Raw genomic sequence first — 17,843 nt, forward strand, 5'->3', positions numbered from 1 at the left:
GAATTGCTCAGGCAAATTCCATTAACAGATAGGTTAAAACTTGCACATATATGTACACACAAAGTAGGCTCTAATAGTACTAATTTAACTTAGGAGAGCATATGGTCGCTGGCAGAGAGTAGATAGCCATCTGATGCAGTCAGTCCCTTTATCCTGTTCCATCGTGACAGTAGTAAAGCTACACTGTTTTGAGTTCCTGTGGCATGGCTTGTCAAATTCTAGGCTTGGAGTTTAGATAGATTTACATGTGGTGCCAAAATCCTTGAGTAGAATTGTATGTTGTTCATTAGTTTTAATGATTTGATCCATAAAAGTGCAACCAGATAAAAAGGCATTAAACATCCAATATATATTTTTGTCATATATTTGTTATAATATGACAATTAAAAATTTTAAAATGTGTTCTAAAAAGCATCTGATAAGGAAGTTTCAAAGATGGCTGAAACTTCCTTATCAGGAAGGGGTTACAAGTATACTTGCACAGACTAAATACTTAAAGGTTTCCTTAGCTTGCCAGGCAAAGATATGACAAAATCTAATTGTGAGGAAACAGGCAAACAAGTTAAAAATTCAACAGAAATGGTAACCTCAAGAGATGAGAAATACATTATATGTAAATGCTTGAAGCTTCTCATTTGAAATGTTGAAGGATAAAGAGCTTAGTCTGGAATAGAAGTTGTTCTTCAAACCTGAGCTGCAAATTCAATTTAATATAAGCTTGTAGGTATTAAGTACTTTCTGTTTGTAACATTTAACAATTTACTTGGGAGAGGCTGCCATTCACATAAGATAGGTTTTAATCAAACTTGTTTAAAATGAACAAATAACTAAGTCAGTTTTAGTAATCTAGATTCTTTCAGAGGTCTTACAGCAAAGTCTAAGCAAGTAACTCCATTAAAAGGTGATATTAATAGCAAATAACTCCATTAAAAGGAAATTTAGGCACAAGGAATTCTAACAGTTGTCAGAGATATTTTTTTTTTCTGAATAAAGTTTCTTGTAGGCTTCCTGGAACATTTTGGCCATGTAAAAAAACTGGTAATTAAATCAGATCCAAGTTTTCCTAATTTTCTGCTGCAACTTTCTCTGTTGCTTTTGTGAAGGAGACAAAAATGCTTGTACCTGTCACTTTTAGAGTCAAGGGTGTTCCCTCATCTAAGACATACATTCCTAAAATTATTTTTACCTGTCAGAGAGAGGAGCCTTGCTGCACCTACAGCAGCCTTCTGCACTGTCAGATTTCTAGTTCAAGCCCTGGCTCAACTTAATAGAGTTTGGATTCTCCTCAGACTGACGCAGTTCTTTGTTAAGTCTGTCTGAAGCATTTTCCAGGCAGCTGGCAGTATCTTGCCCTTCAAAAAATAGGAAAAAAATCTAATCCAACTGAAGAACTTAAGGTAAAAAAAAAAATTATTTTAGGAAGTAAAAAAAAAAAATTACAGTCTAAAGCTAATTTTAATGCATACAAATAGCTTTTGAATTCTTGCTGGACTAGAAATCCCAGTCTCTTCACTCCTCAGTAAAGGATAGTTATGTAGGGTAACATCTCTGCAGGACTAATAACTTGGTCTCATAGAAGGAACTTCTGTGAAACTGTAGGGAATTCAAATGGTCTTGGTGTCATACCTCACTCTGAGGCCTCTTGTAAACTTTTCAGGCAGAATCACATCATTCTTGGATTTTGAATGTCAGGAACAGTGTTTTGACATGTCCTGTTCAATCTCAAATATATTTCCATCCATAATGGGCAAAGTGACTAGATGCTTACGTTTTAGGAGAATAACTTGATAAGTTTCATCATGCTTATTCTGTGATCATTTTCCTGTTATAATTTTAATTATGATAGCATTAGTATATGACTAACATTAGCTCTTTATGTCTGACTTCATGTGTTTTGAGGAGTCTAAAGATTGCTTGACTAATTGGGAACAGGAAACATTCTTGGAACCTACTTGGAACATTGCGAAATGACCCTTTTCCTCCATGTCGTCTTTGTGTATTTACATAATTTTTAATCTCTGTCACTCTAGAGACCAAATATCTATCTAAATGGCTGTGGATATGAGAGATACTAGCTTACAGTATACAGACTTAAGCATACGGACACTTTTACGTGCTCACTTGTAGTACACAGACTTTGTAGTTTTGCTGCTCTTCTGGGCATCAAAGATAGTTCTGCTCAGCAAGCCACAGGGAATAACCCGATGTGGTTTTCTAGTCTGTAACAGCCAACAGGTGGCTTCCCGTTTTGCAGAGGAGGAAAGACCTAAACTGCACCATTTATTCAAGCTACACCTTTAGTTCTCACTTTTTACAGGTCTGAGTTTGCTTTTCCTCAGGCATGCTTTGCAGTTTTACAGCAATATTTAGTTGCAGATGTCCCTGGAAGGGGGAGGATGAGAAGTCCTGTCCATTTGGTTTTTTTTAACCTCTAGCTATGGTACTTATTTTCATATATTTGTATTGTGAACATGGAGCAATACAATTCACTCTTTTTACCTGGATTTCTAACTAAATTAAGCATGTGTAGAACTCCCTCCAGTTGTCACTGCACATAGAGAGCCTGAGTTGCTTGGCCCTTATATAAAGGTAGAATAGTTTAGAGTGAGTGCTTCAGCTGAGGCATAACATTATACACATTAGCTCATAAAGTAAACGTTACTTAAAGAGTTCATTTGTTATTTTTCATGAAGTATTGCTGTGCTTTCACAGTCCTTACGCTGGCACTGTAAACTTCAATGCGTTTTGTCACAGTTGTATCCTTCTGCAGTCACCTTAGTATCATATTTAGTTAAGCCCAATATTTTAATATTAAGTTATTGTAAGGAAGGTGAGACTTGTCCTTTCCTTTATTTCTGTAGTTCCTTACAGGAGGCAGATTATGAAATTCACTGTGTCAGTGCAGAGCTCTGAGAGCTTAATTGTGAAATCTTCAGAGTTTAGGCTGTCCCTCTGTCTCTCTGAGCAGATTTCAGTTCTGAGCAGGAGACTCTTCTGGTTCTTGCAAGGCCAACTATTCTTTTTCAGGCCACCTTTAGAGTTCTCTCTTTTAGGTAGCTGTGTCATCTACAGATTCATGTTCCCTCTCATCTTTTCCACAGTCTCTGTGGCTTTTCTTGTGCAGTGCTGCTATGTCCTCCTTTCTCTGACACACCTTTCCACGTTCGCTGCCTGTTTCATTTAGTTTCCTGTCCATCTAGCCTTTGGACACCTAGCGTACCTGTTTCCCACCCGTATATTTTTCCCAGGGAAGGGAACCTTTCCATTTCTCTATTGTCTCTGCAGCTGTCTCCAGATCCAATTGTTCTTAGGTTTGTTCCCCCTGCAGTCTTCCTCAGATCAAAGCGGAGAAAATGAAAGTCCCTCTGGCTAATTTAGGAGCAAGGGAGTTGAACTTGTTTTTCTTCTCTTATTCCTACTGGATGATCTTACTCTACAGCTCATACCTTTTCTTGCTTGCTAAAAATAAGCCTGTTCTTTATGCAGCTGGGATATTCACTGTATTGTGCTTGGCCATACAGTTCTTCAGTGTCCTTATGGAGACCCATTTGGCTGGATCTCTTGTGTAAGTGTACTGAATCACGCTTGAATTACTTTCTTGAAAGAACGACGAGAGGGTGAACTTGCATGTAATTTGTGAGTTTGACAAGGTAAATTACAGTTTTTTATGGTGTTTATCTTTCCCAATATCATAATTTTTAAATCCATATGAAATTGTTAATGGGGTATAGTATTTTCTTTAATGTTTAGTATTTAAAAATCCTCAGGTCTAGGTTTTGGCTTGCTGCAATCTTCTCTGACTTGCAGCTTCTTGATTTATGCTCTTAGACACATGCTTTAGCTTTATTGCTGCCTCATGTATTCATCTTGTTACATGCAAGATTTAAGAAAAAGCTGAAGTATATAGGGAAAAGCATATAGCAAACACTGGAAAGGTTATTTGCATAAGATCGTGGTATCTGTTCTGACTGTACTGTTTGCCTTTTATCTTAGGCAGTCTCTGTTAATAAAGAAATTCTTTGTTAAATTTCAGGTGGTATGGATTTCTGTCACTTTATACAGTAAAATTAAATACAAAAAGTAATGATTTTCCTGATCTTTTTGGTATTCAGTTTTTGCACTGAGTTGTTAATACTACAAAAATACAGAAGGAACAAAAAATTCATGTGGTTTTAAAACTAAATTGTCTTTATTCTTGTATTTTCAATTTAACCTGATAACTGTGCAAGAACTGTGTATTGCTCAACATTTTCCATTGAATAGGAAAAGTGCAATGAATCAAGCTGATTGTAGCTGACAGCTGGCTTGATCTTGCTGTGATTAGGTCTTTTACTGCTGGCAAAATCCACTAGCCTTTTCCGTTAGCTGATTGTTGATGAATGCAGAGAGACAGCTTTTCATATTGATAAAGAATTTGGGGAAACCTTTATTTCATATGGGATAAGATTAAAAAATATCCTACCTCTTATTGATTGCACCGAGCCAACAAGCCATGCAAGAACTGCTAAGATGTGTACAGTTGTTGATTTGGCTTGTTCACAGCCAACAGTTAAACAGTGTAGACAAGAAAATAACAGAAACATGGAGTTGAAGCATGTTGAAGCAACGCAAATGTTTACAGCCGATGGGCAGTGCTGCAAAATAAAGATGCGCGCTCTTACAATTACATGGGAAAATAGTGAACAGGTAATTAATTACTTTTCAAAATTTGTTAGTTTTACACTTTAGTGGACATGTTATTTAAATGCTGTGTAGCTTTTGCACTTTAGTTTAAATGATTGTGGGTTTTGTTGTCACATGACTGGAATGCAGACCAGTTTGGCTTTTGTAACACCTTATCTCTGAATAGAGATTCTTAGTTAATCAGATCTTGTTAGATGGATTTGCTACAATTTTCAATTTTTAAGACATTATCAAAAGCTCGTTACTTCAAAATGTCATTCATGGTCAACTTTTGCTTTTAACAACTTATGTTTTATGGGAATTGCAAGTTGTATGCTAAGTTTCACAACATAGCTTTCAATTACAGGATACTTATTTTCAGTACTTTTGTGTTTTGGAAATGTTTTATTATACTGTTCTCATAAATAATATTACATCATGAGAAAAACTTCATATTGAAATAATTACTTAAGGGAAGCATAAACGCACATTTGATGCTAAACATGTTATTCAGACTAATGATAAGTGCATCTTAACCATACTTAGCTATACTATCAAAATAAGATGTTGCTTTTCTAAAAGACATAGAAAAATACAGTTCCAAGGCTATTTTTAAAGGCACTTGGACAGTGTAACATGCGTGTTACTCAAAATGACTCTGAGTAAAAGGATTGGTGTTGTAAACAGGTCTGAAGTTTTGTGCACAACTGATCTGTTATTTCTATAAGAATGCATAGTTTCTTTTAAGATAATTTGCTTTTGTTAGGAGTATGAGGTTGATATTTCAATTCAAATCAACTAGTGGGTATTTTAGCTGACACTAAAGTTAATATAACATGCTAAATATTTCTGTGGCTGTTTAAAAGTGTCTGCAAGGACAAGGAAGGAGGGCAGTAGTACTTTAAATAAATGAGTTGCAGATACTACTTTCCCGTATTGTAGAAGTGATTTATAAACAGTTTATTTCATATGTAGCAGATATTCAATATATGCTTAAATCCAGTTCTAATTTTGAAAACCTATTTTAACATTGTTTTGATACTTTTAAGTTCTGCCTTTTCTTAGCTGTTCTGTGCAAAATAGACGCCAGCCTCACTTGTTAAGGTTTCTAAGAAAACAATATGGGAAAACAGGAAATCTGGAATCTGCTTATACTGAATAGACTTTAAATATTTTATTACAAAGAGTGACTTATTAGTATCAGCAGGTTGGAGGAATTGCTAATAAGGTAGTGCAGCTTATGAGAGATGTTAAGATTTTTGTCAAATACTGATAATGTGAGACTTTTCAGCAAACTGTGATACAGTTGAAGTGTGTTTATTCTAAGAAACTGTTAATGTATTTATTTGCACAAATAAAATAACATTTTTATTATGAATTTCTGAGTAAAGTTACCAGATTCTGTTTGTAGTGTTAATTTCAAGATTATTTGATTATCAAGAGATAGCACATGCTAGATATATTTTCCTTTAATTCTCAATATTCTGGCTGCCTTTTCTGGGTTTAATTAGCTTGTTCATTTCCATTAAGCTAAAAAAGGCACATGCTATTGTCATTGGATTCTTTAAAATGGATTTCTGCTATCGGCATGTTTCTGACCCAATTAAAAAAATGCAAGGCAGAGCTGTGGATAAAGCTATTAAACTGGAAATAATGTCATCCATGTCGAGATCAGCAAAAACTCTGGTTTAGTTTAAATAAAACCAGATATGTTCTTTTGTCTTAGTATAGTGTTACGTATGAGTTTTCACACAAAATTTTCAAGCTGTTTTCATTGTGTATGACACTAGGATCAGTTTTTATGGAAAATTTGGTCAAAATCTATTAGAATTCTTAAATTTGATGATATATAGGGTCAATATGTTTCAGAAATGTAAGGAGTTCACAATCAATAATCTTCAGCAGATGCTGCATCGTGTGTTCTCCTCTCATAATCCCCAGATAGCACATGGAGGCCGTATACGTTTCATGGAAGACCTATTTAATACAGAACTGGTATAATAAACTCCCGTATCTTCCATCTGTTTTCCACATCACTGCGGTTGTGCTGAGGACAGGTACCCAAAGTGTGTGCTGGCTTATTCTTATCAACAACCTTTAAAGCTTTGTTGCCGACTGGGCTAGTTAAAGCATCCCCTAAACCATGTTACTTTGAATGAGGCTTAAGGCAGAAAAGGTATGCGTGACTGATGGGCTTCTGCTGCTCGAGTCCAAGTTAACAGGGGAAAATTAGGAAATCTTTTGCTAGATTCAGCAGGCAAAGCAAGCTGTTCCTTTATTCCTGTAATTTGGTAGTTATGCAGCCAGAGCTGTAGCTCTTCCTTTGCTCTAGATGTGGCACAGAGGAGGAAAATGCAGGGATGGCCCACTGAGATGAGAGCTCCCTGTTCTGGGGAGGCTGAGAACTGTCAGAGCCCTGATCCCAACCTGGAATTCACTGGCTGGGGAGCACTCCGACCTACCGCTGTTCATTTTACGGTTGTCAGTCTTCTTTGTACTGGGAAAATGAGCATTTATGTGATACACTTCACTTTCTTTGTCCACATACTCGTATACTTAGTCCCAAACCTGTCAGTTCTCTGTTTGTCATGTAGCTATATAGATTTCTGGCGTTTGACAGCTCTACAAAGGTAAATGTCTAGTCTGGAGGTAAGCCTTGTATTCCCTCATTTGCCCTAGGAAGAAATAGCGACTTAAAACTGCTATAGGTTATGGAAAACTTGAGTCTTTCAGTATGTGCAGTAAAATCGGAATATTTACTTTGCATTTCTATGTAGGCATTTTAAACCTTCACAGGAGCAGCTTTTAGTACCTTTCTGGCCTTTGCTGTCCTCTCCTATTAGGCTGGTGAAGATGGTGTTTTCTCTTTGCCATAGCAAAATTGTGTGCCTTACTAATGAATCCCACACTGGGGAGTAAATTCTTTGAATCATGAGCCCAAAGGAGTTGCTGCTTGGATTTTTCTCTCTCTGCTGGAGTTTCTGCCTCTAATTGAGTATTGATCTTTCCTCTGTCTGTGTTTTCGGGGGTTTCGTTTTGGAGGGGGTGGGGTGGTGACCCCACCCTACTAGCCTTTGATATGCTGGTGTTGTCCCAACCTTGATAAAGAGTGTTTTCTTTCACGCTTATTCTGGCTGAGGATATGGTTACCTTTACCATCACAAATGCTTTTGGGAGGGGTGGTATGGTGTACTTCAGAGAAGGATTGGGGGTTTTCTGGGGCATTGGTTTTTTTTTGTTGTTTTTTTTTGGCGGGGGGGGGGGGTCATTGTTTTTTGGTTTTCTTTCCCAGCAAAAAAGGCTGTTTGGCCAAAACATTCCTTTTCTGTACTACAGCGTTAGAGTGGCAGCCTATGTAAAGAATAAACAGCGTAGCTGGGTTGTGGGTGAGATGTATGCTGCATTACCTTTAGTACCTGCTCTGCATTGACTTGTCAATAAATTAATAGGTGGTTCAAAGTAGTGGGATACAAGCAGAAAAGCTTTCTGGGTAGCCCTTTTGATGGCCAAAGTCAGAACCAGCCATTCTGGGCTCCAAGGCAAAAGCTCAAAAGCTAAGACTTTCTCACCTCCCTGCACGCTGGTTTGATTACATTTTATCTGGGTTATGTTGGACAATGGCAATTGGTGGTTTAACCTCAGAATCATCTCTGTGACAAGAGAGAAGGGTGGACCAAAGTACTATAAGAGAAGTAGTAAACAAGGGAGGTAAGGGTAGAGGTGATGGAGATGAATGATAGGAAGAAGACTAGAAAACATGTGAGAGAGAGTTCATTGTACATAATGCATTGTACAAGAACATGCGTAGGAGAAGGTAGAATATGGCCAGTGTCAGGAGGCTTGAGGTACTTGAACCTACACTTTCTAGTGCGGGGCATTGGGAAGGGAACTGCAGAGGAATTGTGTGGGAGATGGGTGTGAACACCTATCTTAAAAAGAAAGAAGGAATAGATAAGGGAAGTTAATGACATGGTGGCTCTTGCAAACCTAGAAAAAGATCTGAAGAGATAGGATGCAGGAAACGATTGGTAAATTCTTGTACTGCTCAGGTTTTCTTTTTCAATTAATTGCTTACATTATGCGTTACACTGGCTGTTTGAGTGGTGAGGTGTTGCTGAACCTAAACATGGCATTGCCAGTCGTTATGGTGGCCTGTAGAGCTTTCGAATATTTGTTGTTTTCCTTTAAAGCTCTTCTTTCTGAAGTCATAACAGTCTCAGGTGTGGGTTTGCTATATGTTTTATTATTATTTTCAAAGTAACTTTCTGTTCTTACTAGTCCAAACTTAAAATAATTATGAGAAATAAGTATCTTCATGGCTTAGACACGGAGGCAAAGAAATGCATAAAATCAAACCACATCCTAATTATCTTCTTTTAAAAAATAATCTATCTCAAAAGGTCAGTCTCACGGGTTTTTTTTATTTATTTTAATATCGACCTAATTAGATTCCTCTTAAAGATAGTTTTCTGATGGGAGTAAAGACAAAAAACCACTGGAATCTGCCCTCATTGCTGACATGTCTTGACTACAGTACACTGGTTGTCAAAGAAATATTTTGAGTTCAGGTGCAATTTTTCATTTACTGTTGTGGGTTGCCAATGAGTAAGCCATAATAGCTCAGAAGCATGTAGACTGAGGAGTTTGTGGTGATAGACAGAACAGCATAGTGTGAGGGTAGAAAGAAAGGAAGGAGGAATAAGAAAATGAATTTTCAGAGTGACAAGACTAATGTGTAGAAATAAATATTAAAGGAGGTTCCTTTTCTTAATTAAATGCCTAAGGTATGACTTGTTTTGAGGCTGCTTGTAAACTGGTTCCCAAACTATTTAATTACTACTGTACCATTCATCTCACCTGTCTCAAAAATATTAATCATCAAATGGTAAAATATTAGCTTGTAGTAGGAGGGTAATGTCAGAAGCTGAAACTCCAGTTCATTACAAATTCAGTGTCTCATCATGACCTTTTAAAGTGCATGCTAAACAAAAGAAATACAATATTTTTTTTTAAGATTCTTGTCAATATTAAGAAATTAGGGGATATAGCTGTAAAGTATTCTTGTCTGTATGACACATACATATGCATACATAATACTTCCTTAGTGCCTAACAATGCAGTGTTTGCTCTGCAGCATTTCATTTAGGAGTTCATCTCTGTGTAAATGCTTCTGTGAATCAATGAAAAGAAATTTACAATTCAGCAAAACTGTCTGCTTTGATGTATCACCATGTAGCAAATGAATCTTTGGAATCTGGAGGAGTAGATATTTGTAGTGGCTTTTTAGTACCTCCTTCAGAAGGCAGTTCGGTAGGAGGTAGGTTTCTCTTGCTGCAGGAGAAAGGAGGAGGTCTGGACCTTAAATGTGATAGGCTCGTGTTTGTTGTGAGAGGTGAGTGACTTCATGGATGAAATTGTTAATAACTAGTATGAGCAGCACAAACTTCAGAATCTGAGAAAGCGACAACCTCATTAAAGAACTGAGAAAATGCAGTGCTCTCTTTGCTTCGCATAACCTGAGGTTCCGAAGAAGGACCGAGACTAACTTTTTTTAGTGGTGGCGTTTGCATACTGATTATTACAATAGACTGAACTAATACGAAATGCTGTAAATGAATTGATTCAACTAGACCTGGCAAGAGAGAGATTCAGTGTTTTTCATGCTGTTTCAAAAATTTTGCCGTCCTGTTTTGGAGACCTGAAATCAGCAACAGTCTATCTGAAAATAATTGGTTTGATGTCAAAGAGGAATTCTGCTTCGTCTGTTTGCTGCTTTTGCCATGTGGATGAGAAAGAACAAACTGCGAGTGAAGTTACAGGTTTAAAATTTTATTTCCTCAGCTGCCTCTTCTTTTCTTTCCTCAGTATAGTGGAGTTATTTTAAGTGAAAGGGACACTTACTGGTACTCAGTGAGGTAAACATTACAAGATTTCTCATAGGGCGTTTGTATTTAAATGGTTAATTATCACGGTTTCCCATGTTCTTGCGCTTTGCCATGTATAAAAGGTTTTGAGACATTACACTTTCTAAATGGAACATTTTACAGTAGTTAATAGCTTCTTCAAGGAGAAGCTAATATTTACATTCATCTTATAATTAATCTTCTATATTTAACATAATACAAAATAATGTGGTACTTTTTTCAGGCATTATAAGATATACTTTCAAATTTGCTTATTTAAAGCAGTAAAAAATTCTGAGCTTTTGGATCAAACGGGTTTTTTGTTTCTGGTGCTTTTACAAACCAGTTTTCTTATAATCATTGTGCGTTCCAGGTTACACTTTTCATTTAGAAAATCTGTAATTTTCACTTGGTGAAATGGCTTTTTTACTTTTAAATATGCAAAAACCCTATACAGATACCACTTTTTGAGTCTGGATATATTTTTAACAAGATTTCTTAGCAGAATAAAACATCTCTCCATTTCTTAGGCAATGTTATACTGAAAATTACTGCTGGAATAGAATGAGCTATCAACATTGTTAACTTAAACTGAGGATCAAAACAGAAAGGGGGGAAGCATTGGGAAGACTTTGCATAGTGTGATGCAAGATGTATATTTTTGCAACAGAGCATAGGTGTATTGAGAAAATACTATCAATTCACAACCCCCCACCTTTTTTACTTTTAAAAATCAGTGATCCAGAGGGAAGCCTTCAAGCCATTCTGAGTCCCTTTTAAGAATTACCTACCAAGTCCAGCAGAAGCAGATGTAGAGGTTTAGGTTTTTCTGGCAGAAGGTCATGCCAAAGGAAGTTAGCAGAGCCTGAACATATTCTAGGAACAGCATCTGGTTTTTCTATGTTATTTTCTTGTCTCAAGTGAACATGTTTTGGTTTGTGGATGGCACTTGGAAAAGCTTCCTTACTTTCTTACCCAATTAGTGACTTTCAGTCTGTAATTAATAATAAAACGTCTCTCTTGATTTATTAGCTGGTGGCCACAAGTGTGTACAAGTTATTTGGCCTTAAAGAATATTGCGAAGGACTTCTGTCTGTCATAAGACATGCTAATAAAAAAAGTACACACTACTACATTCAATCTTTTTTTTTGTTAATTACTGTGTTCACTAACAAAGTGTTGAAATAGAAAATTATTGTTCGGTATGGATTGTAGCTTTTATTCTGGTTCCACTATTCTATATAGCTATAACTGTAAAAAAAATACATAGTTTTTTTAAATTACTTCTCTATTATAAGTAGTTTTCATTACTGTTTCATTACTGTTTTCATTACAGTTTTAAAAGTTATCTGGCTCATTTTAGTGACTAACCTTGAGGTGCATATCTTATCTGAATAATTGTATGCAGAAACACGAAATATTAATTGGAGTTCAGGTAGCAAAAAAAAAAGATAGTTATTTTAAAACAAATATTATTTTGCTTTCCCGACTGAAGCTTAAAGAAACAGGCATTGGTTGGAGATCTGATACTTCAGTAGGAATTTGATGTAGCAATATGAAAACAAGCCATTCAAAGTGGCTGAGATACTTTGGTATCAATAAGATGTTTGAGGAGAATTTTACTTTTCGTGGAGCGACACACAAGTATTGCAGGGGACATGTCAGGCAAGATCACTATGGGACTGCATCGGAAGTCAGTAGGGCAGGCCCAGAAAAGCAGTTTAGCTAAATCAGCTTTCCTGTGGGATCAGGTTTGATGAGATCCACAATCTGATGCTTGATTGATTGCGGTGGGGCGGTGTTTGGTGGGGTTTGTTTTGGTTTTTTTTTCCCTCTTTCTTTTTTTTTTTTTTGTGTGTGTGCTGGTAAAACCTTATTCCCTTTTGTGAACGTTCATTTGAAACAGTTTTACTTGTCAATATACACTAAACATTTAATTCTCTTTTCTTTTTCAGCAATATTGACTATGTTGGGGATAGGAAGTGATGTGACTTTGATTTGGTTTACTAATAGTGTAGTCATGTAGCTCGGTGAAAATACTACGTTGTTTATTGAAATATTGCAATGCATCAGTCCAACTTTTACATTGATCCACTAAATTGACCAAATTACATTTCGATACCTTGAAACAGATGTTGGGCTATTCTGAACTTTCCAGTTTTCCAGCATAATTTTTCAAAAGCTGCTATTTTCTTTCTGTGCAAATTCTAAAGTTGTTGTTAAACCGAGCAATGCTAAAGTTGTGGGTTTTGGTTTTCTGACTAGCAAAGCAGGTATTTGGCAAGCGTCAGCTTCTGGAATTTGTCTTGTTACACCACACGCTCTTTCTTGTGATTGCATAGTAAAAAATGTGGTTGAAGTAATTTAATGTATAGATTTAAACTATGTTTGTTGATGGAACTATGAATATACTGAAACAATGCATTCATTTTTAAAAACACACAATGTTTGGTCTCACACATTGTCCCAGCATTATATAAATATTAAATAATTTTCAGTAATTGCCTCTCTACCCCAGTTTTGTAAATGATTCGTTAGTTTTGAAATGCAAAAGGAATGATAAAGCCTTACTAATACTTTATCTTTTCATTCAAAATTTGCTCAGTAATAGCCACTTACTTATTCAAAGGGGAAGAACTTTGCTTCACTTTTACAGACTGTTTTTCACAGATTCTTACCTTAAATGCTCCAATCTGCCAGGAACTTTCACCATCTTTGGATGTGAGAGCTTAGTGTCAGCCTTTATCTAAGGGTTCGTGTGAGGTTTTGTCCTGTGCTAGGTAAAAATTGCTACCCACCAGTAAAAGCTGCCAAGGCAGTTACACTGAAAATGTCAGGAAACGAAAGAAGCTTCAGATTCCAATTACTGCCTAAAATACCTGCTTACCTGTGTGTTATCACATGTGTCATACCAGTACTGTGTACCAATTCTATGGAGCATCTCAACAGAGCAGTGTTAAACATAGTAGAAGGGCTTTTCTCGTTTGTTTTGTCTCTTAGTGTTTTCCTCTTTTATCTGCTTTTCTACTTTTTGCTTTTTCTGTCCCTGGTATGTGCATGGTCTGTGCTGTTTCTTTCTGCTCTGAGGTTCCGTACACTTTCATTAGGTGTCCAATGTGATTCTTCCTTTGAGGAGTGGGAATTTAGCTTCTATCATCAGAACACTTAATATACATCAACACATTAACGTAACATTTTGTGTTCTGCAGGTTGGGAATCCACGTGTTGAGCTCACTCTTTCAGAACTTCAAGATATGGCTGCCCGACAACAGCAGCAGATCGAAAATCAACAGCAAATGTTGGTTGCTAAGGTAATAATTATATACAGATCATAATAAATACAGATTTCCTTCAATATACACAAGCATAAGTTTAATGGATACAGAAAAACACATAATTTGTTCTAGAAAAGCTCAAGAAAGAGCTTGTTTTACCAAGTTAATCTTAACCTAGGCATTATATAGCATTGTAGTGTAAATGATACTATAACAACCTATGTCAAGTCAAATCATGTGTCTTTATAAAAATATCGCTAGCTTTTTTTTTGTCTCTTTTGAGGCCCGCTTCATGATCTGAGGTAGACCAGGCTTGACTCTATGCTTATCTTTAGTAGCTCATTCACTTCAGTATAGTAACACTGATGTAGGATGAGAATATGGCTGCTTTATATATATTCACGTATTACATTTCCAAAGTCTCTAAGATGTAAGAATCTAAGTATGTTTTCAGAGTGGGGAGTGAGTTTAATGTTTTTGACATTGTTGTAGGTGTTATAATATACAGTATGCATTGGATGCTTGGAGTACTTAGGAATCAACCAATCAATTCTGTTCTTTCTTGATGAAAATAATGTAGAAAAAGAAACATTTTCGTTGTGTGCCCGGTGGAAGGACTATTATTTAGAATTGAAACATTATCTTACAGTAAGTCAGCTTGTTTAAAATGTTCTGTTGGACATATTTTGCCTTCTTTGGGAAGCTGGATAACGGCGTTGGAAGTTCATTTTGCAACAGCACAAAAAGTGTTGATAGCATCAGAAAACAAATTCCAGAGGAAGCATTACAGATATGTTTGAATGAGTATTCAGGCTAGGGTTGTATTTGGACATATATGTGAATTTGATACCTGGTCTAAAAAATCTTGAATCTCTGCTGTAAAACAGATTTATTTTTATTTTTTTTTTAACTTAAAGAGTTTTTCTAGGAGGACTGATACATATTTTAATCAGATAAAACTTTCCGAGAATAAAAAACCCCATGGATCATAGTGATGGGTTTTTCGAAGTTAACTTTTTTTTTAAATAAATGGGTAACCTCTTGTCAAAACCCCTTTTTTGTCAGGAACAACGTTTGCGTTATCTGAAGCAGCAAGAACGTCGTCAGCAGCAGTCTGTTTCTGAAAGTGAAAAGCTTCAAAAACTTAAAGAACGTGTTGAAACCCAGGAAACAAAGCTGAAAAAAATCCGTGCCATGAGAGGACAAGTGGACTACAGCAAGATCATGAATGGCAATCTGTGTATGTGGAATTTTTATGTAATTTATTTAATATCATTTACTAGTCACTGCATGCCTAGCAAATAATGCTTTATTTTTAGTCAATGTAGCATTGAAGGAGGATTTCAGATAGAATGTTTTTTGTCTTAAAGAGGGTGCTGTGTTTCATAGAAACTTTTATATGATGTAACTTTTTGTTTGTTTTATATAGTCAGGCATCAAGTCAGAATAAGTCTGTTCTCTAAGTATTAGGAAATATTATGACTGTTAGCAAATTCCCAACACACAAACATTGTATATGTGCATGCATATACTAGATTTAAAATGAGTGTGTTGTTTTTATCAATACCTGTAGAATTAAAAAAATTAACAACTTCTACTTTACTTAATTGTTTTTTGTTATTTTTATCTTGTTAATTTTAGCAACTGAAATTGAGCATATAAGTGCCATGTTCCAGGAAAAGCAGCAGGAGCTACAGGCTGCAGTGTTAAAAGTGGATCAACTTACTCAGCAGCTGGAGGATCTAAGGAAAGGGAAACTGAATGGGTTTCAGTCTTACAATGGACAACTGACGGGACCTGCAGCAATAGAATTAAAAAAGTTGTATCAAGAGCTACAGGTAAGTAACAGAGAGATGCTAATTGGATGATAGCTGTAGATTTTAAGAAGTTGTATCACTGCTCTTATGGGTGGCTATTTGGTTCTGTGGCATCTCATCAAACTGGTGTATTGGGATGCAGTTAATGTGTGAGGTTGTAGTTAGCATATAACCCTTTATAAAACAGAATTTAATTAGCTTTAAAAACTGGTTTTGTTGTTGCTCATGCGCATAATGATACAAAGTATGCAAGTGTTCTTAAGGGAATTTCTCAGCCCCTAATAATGAAATACTGAATGTTGACATAATCTAGTATTTGTTTAATCTCTCTTTAAAAAAAAAAAAAAATTCATTTTGGTACTTTTCTATTTTACAAAGAACTGGGTGTAGCCAGCTCACTTACATGTTGTCTTGACTTGGAGACATGACTGGACAGTGAATAAAAGCACAGTTAAAATGTATTTTGAAAATATAGCTCTAATGTCTGGTGTAAATAAACAAGATACATAAGAATAAAATAACACATTTTAACAAAATCATCAAAAATATAAGCTGCACTGCATTCACTGCACTATATAGCGCACTATAGCTGCAGACTATTCACACAATATTCCCTATATATCTTCCTCCAAGATGATTGTTATATCTAAAGTGTAGTTCTCATATGAGTAATTAAATATTCAATTTACATTGCAATTTTGTCCAGTTTTTATGTTTAAAAGTTATGGAATACTTAATTGTGTGCCAATATATTAGGATTTGAGGACTTTTTTTATTTACTCTCATGTACTTTATTGTGAGCAAGGCAACAGATCTAAGACATAGTTAATATTTATAAATTAATTTATATTTCAAAATTAGTCTTGCTCATTTCTTTACATGACCAAATACAACACACAGATTAATCCATCGTGAATTAGGAGTAGTGGTCCTTTTTTCTTCTTTTTCCCCTTTCTCCATTTATACAAGGCATATCTGCCTTTCGAGTATTTTTAGTGAAAAGATGTGTTTAATAGGTATCCACTTAGTTTATTAGGACATTTTTCCACTGTTTTATTGTAAGAGTGGTTCATGGTTGAAAATGCTAATTTGACAGGCTGTGTGGAAACATGACATCAGAGACATCAGAACAAGTTGCTGATCGAAATTGCTTTCAATTCTCTAACACTATTAAAAACCAACTTGACCAGCTTTCCCCCCCCCGCCCTTTTCTTTTTTTCTGAAGATTCGTAACAGGCTTAACCAGGAGCAGAACTCCAAGCTTCAGCAGCAGAAAGAACTCTTAAACAAACGCAATATGGAGGTGGCCATGATGGACAAGCGAATCAATGAGCTGCGAGAACGACTATACAAGAAAAAAGTTGAGGCACGTCAAAAAGAAAACATTCCTGTAAGATAAACTGTTAAAAGGGCCACACTTTAGTTTAGTTTTAGTAAAGAGCCTATAAGAACTACACAGATCTCACTTTTTCCTAGCCAAGCAACACAATTACATCTAAAGGACCTGTTTTAAAAGTAGCAGGCTGCTTAGAACTATGTTAATGTTTTCCATAGCTATCAGAAAACCGTTAGATGGAATGTGTTTTCTTTTATTTTTCTTTATGGCACAGACCATACTATATTAAAAATAATAGTGGGTTATATTTCTAGGAAGGAAAGTGTCGTTATGGGCTGTGTTTCAAAGTATGAAAGCATAAAAAGTTTATTTTTATAAAATATTGATCTTCCAATATGTAAAACTGATAAAAATATAAATGGTCTGATAAGTTAGTGTTAGTCTTAATAGTTGTCTGGAACTTTCTGAAAAAAATAATCAGTTGTACAGTAGACCACTTACCTAAGGACTAGAGCAATCAGTTCTGGATTTCCATGTGCATTCCTAGCTAGAGGTATTGCTTTTAAGAAAACCCCATACATATTTGATCATTTAAGAACTCATTTTAGTCCATTTGCCTAAGAAAGACACAATGAAAGAGACTTTACACAGATAAAGGTTTCTACGAGAAATGTATGTGCTGTGGCTGAGAAACTTCATTTTTGCAGTGTTGATTTTAGGGAATAAAATTTGTACTTTCTGCTCTTTTTGGTAGAAGCATGGAGTATGGTAATTTAATTACAAAGGTGTCTTAGCTACAGTGCGTGGTTCTAGCTAATTAAATTTAGACCTCATGTTCGTGCACAAATGC

General features: G+C 35.8%; 1 protein-coding gene across 8 annotated transcripts in view; it reads left to right on the forward strand.

The window, feature by feature from the left end:
- Positions 1 to 17,843, forward strand: part of PPP1R13B (protein phosphatase 1 regulatory subunit 13B) — a 71,213-nt gene that overhangs the window by 39,006 nt on the left and 14,364 nt on the right. For 4 of the 8 annotated variants that reach the window (XM_074583861.1, XM_074583856.1, XM_074583854.1 and 1 more), the window contains exons 5-8: positions 13,775 to 13,876; positions 14,906 to 15,080; positions 15,482 to 15,678; positions 16,883 to 17,047. In XM_074583861.1, the coding sequence (XP_074439962.1) occupies positions 13,775 to 13,876; positions 14,906 to 15,080; positions 15,482 to 15,678; positions 16,883 to 17,047 (639 nt within the window). The remainder of the gene's footprint in view (positions 1 to 13,774; positions 13,877 to 14,905; positions 15,081 to 15,481; positions 15,679 to 16,882; positions 17,048 to 17,843) is intronic. The other 4 variants (XM_074583858.1, XM_074583862.1, XM_074583855.1 and 1 more) reach the window with 1 other exon arrangement.

The sequence above is a fragment of the Larus michahellis genome, chromosome 4, assembly GCF_964199755.1.
Source record: "Larus michahellis chromosome 4, bLarMic1.1, whole genome shotgun sequence".
Lineage (NCBI taxonomy): Eukaryota > Metazoa > Chordata > Aves > Charadriiformes > Laridae > Larus > Larus michahellis.